This window comes from Chrysochloris asiatica, unplaced genomic scaffold (assembly GCF_000296735.1).
Source record: "Chrysochloris asiatica unplaced genomic scaffold, ChrAsi1.0 scaffold00630, whole genome shotgun sequence".
NCBI classification, from domain to species: domain Eukaryota; kingdom Metazoa; phylum Chordata; class Mammalia; order Afrosoricida; family Chrysochloridae; genus Chrysochloris; species Chrysochloris asiatica.
Genome location: NW_006409148.1, coordinates 163,911 through 169,890, shown reverse-complemented (window position 1 = coordinate 169,890; position 5,980 = coordinate 163,911). Strand labels below are relative to the sequence as shown.

The 5,980-nt window shown below is 47.3% G+C and overlaps 1 protein-coding gene across 1 annotated transcript in view; it reads left to right on the top strand.

Moving 5' to 3' along the window:
- Positions 1–4,976: 4,976 nt before the first annotated feature.
- LOC102836450 (histone-lysine N-methyltransferase PRDM9-like) overlaps positions 4,977–5,980 on the top strand; it is a 2,134-nt gene continuing 1,130 nt past the window's right edge. The window contains exon 1 of the mRNA XM_006877833.1: positions 4,977–5,611. Within this exon, the coding sequence (XP_006877895.1) occupies positions 4,977–5,611 (635 nt within the window). The remainder of the gene's footprint in view (positions 5,612–5,980) is intronic.

The window sequence follows — 5,980 nt, the reverse complement described above, 5'->3', positions numbered from 1 at the left end:
TATGAGCAAATGCTGGTCTATTCTGCAGTCTGCCCCTATTGCCTGGTTCTGCCTGATGATACTGAGTTTCCCCATAATCTCTTTCCACAGCTGTAGTCAGTTTGATCCCTGTGTATCCCATCTGATGAGGTCCACCATTAGTATTGTTGCAAAAAGGTATTTGTAATGAATAAGTCATTGGTTTTACAAGATTCTAAGTGAGATCCTCTGGGTTGATTCTAGCCCCAGCGCCATATTTTCCAACCACTGATCATTCCGTTTCCATTTTTCACAGTCCAATCGCCAGTAATTATCAACGAATCTTGACTGCATGTTTGATCAATTTCATAGTGCAAAACTTCATAAAAATCTTCAGTTCCTTCATCTTTGACATATACAAGTTGATGTGTAAGTTTGAATCATAATCATATTCAATGGTCTTCCTTGTAGGGTTGATGTTACCCTATCACGGACAGCATAATACTTGAGGACAGACCTTGAAATATTCTTTGTGACAGTGACTACAATTGTGATCCCCTTCCATCTGTCATTGCCAGCACAGTAGGCCATATGACTGTCTGATTTATAATAGGCAATACTAGTTCATTTCAGCTTACTAATGACTGGGCTGCCAATCTTCAAGCTTTCCACTTCATTTTTGATGACTTCCAGTTTTCCTGTGTCTCATACATTCCACGTTCTTATTTCTAATGGATGTTTTCCTGTGTCTCACACACTCCATGTTCTTGTCTCTAATGGACGTTTTCCTGTATCTCACACACTCCACATCCTTATCTCTAATGGACATTTTTCTATGTCTCACACACTCCATGTCTTATTTCTAATGGACGTTGGCATTTTAGAGGACTTCCAGTTTTCCTGTGTCTCACACCCTCCATGTTCTTTTCTCTAATGGACGTTCGCAGCTGTTTCTTCTCATGTTGAGCCGTGCTCCATCAGCAAGTAAAGGTTCCCACAAGCTTCATTCCATCCACATCATTCAGGTCGACTGCTCTGAGGAAGGAGCTCTTACACAGTCTTATTTTAGTGCCTCCCAACCCAAGGCCTCATCTTCTGGCACTATATCAATTAATGCCAGGTCCTATGTTCCAATCTGTCCTAATCTTTTTTTTCAATGTTTTATTGTGTATTGTGTGATCGTCTACATGGGGTAACATTAGTTTTACATTCATTCCATCATACATCGTCTCATTGTCATAGTTTCCATCCCGTCTATGCATCATCACCCAACCAAAGGGTACACCCTGCAATCCTGCCTGCCTTCCCCTCACGGTCCTCAGCACACAGCCCTTCTCCTTCTTCAGATCCTAGTCCCCAGCCACTCCATCTCTTCACGTCATCCTGTCTCAGTCTCCAGCCTCACTGCTCCTCTGGGTGGGGTCCAGCTCTCCGCTCTTTTCCATTGATGGTCACAGGGCCCTCCGCTCCCAGACTGAAAGGTTTATCATTTCCCTCCTTGCTATAAAATGTCCATCTTTACATTTCCAGTCCTCACAATCAATCCTGGTAACAGTTATTCACCCTTGCTTCCCAAGAGACCCATCTGCATTTCTTTTCATCTGCCCTACCTAGACTTGTCGGATACTACTCACTGGACACTCTACCATCCTCCTCGCCCTGTGGATCTAGGTTCCCTCTTGAAAGCTTGTAAGCCAGTCACTCCTTGCCTTTGTATCCCTTCTCCCATTTTGGTTGGTCAGTGTTCAAGATGGCCATCCCTATCTACTCTTTGTGTGTGGGGGGGGGGAATAATTCTTGGAGGAGGGATTTATTTCCTATTTTGGACTGCTGCATTTATAAGTGGATGTCCAGTTTATCAAATTGTATCAGGTGACGCTTTTTTCCTCTTCTGTCTTCTTCGGGTTGAGCTCTGTTTGTCCCATCATTGGAGCCATGGCAAGTGGGTATCATCTGTAGGTGTGGGTGTTCCAATCTGTCCTCATCTGAAGCTCTGCTGAATCCTGTTCCCCATGGGTAACTCAGTTGGGATTTGGAATACCAGAGGTTTAGCATCCAACAAACTGACAGACGAGTGATGTCCCTTGTCCTGAGACCATCAAACATTAAGAACCTGAAGAACCTTAATTCCCTTAATTTGAGAAACACTGAAACTCTCACTACAGACACCCCATATTAACCCTACTTCAGAGATCCTGTATTCTCCTCATCCTGGGTACTCGGGATCTCCTCTCCTTAGCCTGAGCAACCCTCAATAACCTCATTGTTGTGTAATTTAAATCCATTTCATGAGACCCTAAATCTCCTGAATGTGAGTCTGAGGTACCCAGGCTCTTATCCCCTTAACATGATAGATCCTTCATTTTCTCAACCTAAGTACCTCAAATCTCGTCATTCAGAAAAAACTCAAATTCTGTTCTCCCAACTGATTGCAAATCCCCCAACCCTAAAGGACCCAAATCACCTCAGCTTCAGAGACTACAAATAACCTCATCCTCCGGTCCCCAAACTCTCAACCTGGATGATTCAAAAGCCCCTTGCTCTATGAAATCCCAAATCTCGTCATGCTGAGAGAATCTAAACCCCCGCAGCTTGAAGGACCCTATATCCCATCAGTCTACAGATCCCTGCTCTTAGATACCCAGCCTGCTGTATTCATAGATCTTTCCACATTTTCCTGGCGGAGACCCCAGACACTTCTCTGAGAAACGCCATTCTGAACTCCCACGACCCCTTGGCTGCGCTACTGCATCAGAACTTGTAACGCCTCAACACCCTGAATTCCCATAGTCCTTCTCCTCTGACCCCAGTTCCAGATACACTTGGCACAGGGCAGTGACTTGGGTCGCTGTCCTGACTGCCACCTCTTCTTTCCACAGGCACTGTGCTCTTGAGCTGGAACTCTCAAAACCTGTGGGTGATGCTGACAACATGAAGCTCACCAAAAGCCATGGAGGAGCGCATGAGGAGGACACCCACAGTAAGGGGGGAGTGGAAGCCGGAAAGGGAGGCCCACCGAGAGTGCTGGAGATGGCTGGTGCGTGGGGAGGGGTCCAGAAAAGGAAGGGGTGGGGTCTGTTGGAGAATGAGGACACCGTCCTCATCACCTACCCTGTTTGGGAAGTGCTAGAAGATGCCTAGAGTCTGCTCAGTTCATCAGAAAGTGCCTCCGAAGGAAGGAGGTTCCTTGTGCCCAGCTGCTCCCTGTCCATGTGGACAGACAGGTGGTCAGGCACACATTGTATAATAGCACTTCAGGCCAAAACAAGTTCTCAGGCTTCTTCTAGCGTCTACTAAGGCGGTTTTGTGGCCCCTACCGCTTTCTTCTTAAACTCCTCCACATTACTAAAAAACTCATTCACTCAGTCATCATTTCAGTGAATTGTTAGAAGAAGCAGGTGACAGCCTGCTCTATTAGATGGGGTTCCAGTAACTAGAACTACAGATTCATCAAGACAGCAGAGTGACTTAAGTAGAGAAACAGCACCAACATACAGAATACATGCCCACACATGTCATACTAATGAGCATGCACATGTGTGTGTCATGCCAGTGAGCATGCGTACACATGATCCAACACAAGACAATGAATTTGTACAGACGTCTACCACAACAGATAGTGAACTAAAATCGGTGGTCGTCCACACCCGCCTACTACACCAAATGGAGCACCGACATGCGTGTCACATCAGACACTCATGCAGGGGAGGACATCCTGTGTGAAAGGACTCAGTACGGCAGAGACTGGGGACAGCTGCCTCACATTACTCATGAGCAGGTGGACTGAGACGTTCAAATAGCTGTGGGCAGAAAACTTGGGTGGAGAAAGCAATGCATGCAACTTCATGAGGCAGGCAAGAGGGTGTTTGAGAAACAGTCAGGACACCCCAGCAGAACCAGCGGTTGAGGGGAGTAGAGGAAACAGGGTTAGACCCACACCCATGGCCATGAGTCCATTCCTACTCATAGCAACACTGTGTAGGGTTTCCGAGGTGGTAAATCTTTATGAGAGCAGAAAGACTCATCTTTCTCCCGTTGAACAGCTGGTTGGTTTGAACTTCCAACTTTATTCTACAGCAACACCAGAGCTCCTATAGAGACAGAAATGGGGAAACTAGAGTCTGAAATTGATGCTACAATATTAGGAATTGTCCTGAGAGTGGGGGAAACCTCTGGGGATGAGGAGGCTTTGGTTAGACTCTAGGATCAAGATGTGATTGGGGATCCACTTGGGGACTACTTTAGCGCCCAGGAGAGAGGGGGGTGGTGGACAAAGGTGGGAGTTGTCTGCATGAGATATAATTTGAAACAGAACTTCCTATCGCATTTCAGCTCGAGGATGCCTGGGGGAAGTGAGTCAGGTATGAGCAGGAGGAGCGCAGCCTGGCAAAGCACACGTGTGTCCTTTATAATTTTTGGAAAATGAGAGAGGTATAAGTGAGCAAGAACTAGTGTCCTTTAGTTAGTGGACCAGGGCCAGTTCTATATTGTCCACACTTGAGTCCCAGATGTGGGTTTCCAATTGCTGAAGAAGATGCAATGAATAAGGATGGAGGGAAAAGTAACCCTATAAAGGAGGACTTGGTGGAGTCAGAGCCTGTGTTCTAATCCTAAGAGGAGCTCTTTCCACAAAGCAGACAGCAGACCATCCTTTCTCCACTGACTCTGATGGAAATCTTTCTCTTCCAGGAGAACCAAAGGCAGAGATCCATCCATGTCCTCCCTGCCCTCTGGTCTTGTCTGGTCAGAAATTCCTCCATCAACAAGTGCAGCACACCCATCCCTCTCAGTCCTCTCCAAGAACTACTGCGGAAAAACACCTTCACCTAGAGCACTGCCATCCAGGGGATGGGAAGGAGCCGCATTCTGAGCAACTCTCCATGAATGACAGAGCAGAAGGTCTAGAGATGGGAGATGGGTCCAAAGCCATGTTTGAAAGGACAAGACAGGGGGACATTTTAAAGACTTTCTCTAGTCTACCCAAAGAGCAAATGGGGAGTTCTAGGGAGGCTAACAGAATGACGCAGACAGATGCATGCCCAGGCCAGAGGATGAATGCTGAGGACACAGGCAAATTATTCCTGGGGAAAGGAATCCCAAGAATTGCAAAAGTTACGTGTAGAGAGTGTGGGCAAGGCTTTAGTGCTAAGTCAAGCCTTATCACACACCTGAGGACACACACAGAGGAGAAGCCCTATGTCTGCAAGGAGTTTGAGCGAGGCTTTAGCCAGAAGTCAGACCTCATTAGACACCAGAAGACACACTCAGAGGAGAAGCCCTATGTCTGCAGCGAGTATGAGCAAGGCTTTATTCAGAAGTCATACCTCATCAGACACCAGAGGACACACTCAGGAGAGAAACCCTATGTCTGCAGGGAGTGTGGGCGTGGCTTTAGCCGGAAGTCAGTCCTCACTATACACCAGAGGACACACTCAGGGGAGAAGCCCTATGTCTGCAGGGAATGTGGACGAGGCTTTAGTCAGAAGTCACTCCTCACTGTACACCAGAGGACACACTCAGGAGAGAAGCCCTATGTCTGCAGGGAGTGTGGACGAGGCTTTAGCCGTAAGTCAGTCCTCACAGTACACCAGAGGACACACTCAGGGGAGAAGCCCTATGTCTGTAGAGAGTGTGGACGAGGCTTTAGTCAGAAGTTACTCCTCACTATACACCTGACGACACACTCAGGTGAGAAACCCTATGTCTGCAGGGAGTATCAGCAAGGCTTTATTCAGAAGTCATACCTCATCAGACACCAGAGGACACACTCAGGAGAGAAACCCTATGTCTGCAGGGAGTGTGGGCGAGGCTTTAGCCGGAAGTCAGTCCTCACTATACACCAGAGGACACACTCAGGGGAGAAGCCTTATATCTGCAGGGAGTGTGGACGAGGCTTTAGTCAGAAGTCACTCCTCACTGTACACCATAGGACACACTCAGGAGAGAAGCCCTATGTCTGCAGGGAGTGTGGACGAGGCTTTAGCCGTAAGTCAGTCCTCACTGTACACCAGAGGACACACTC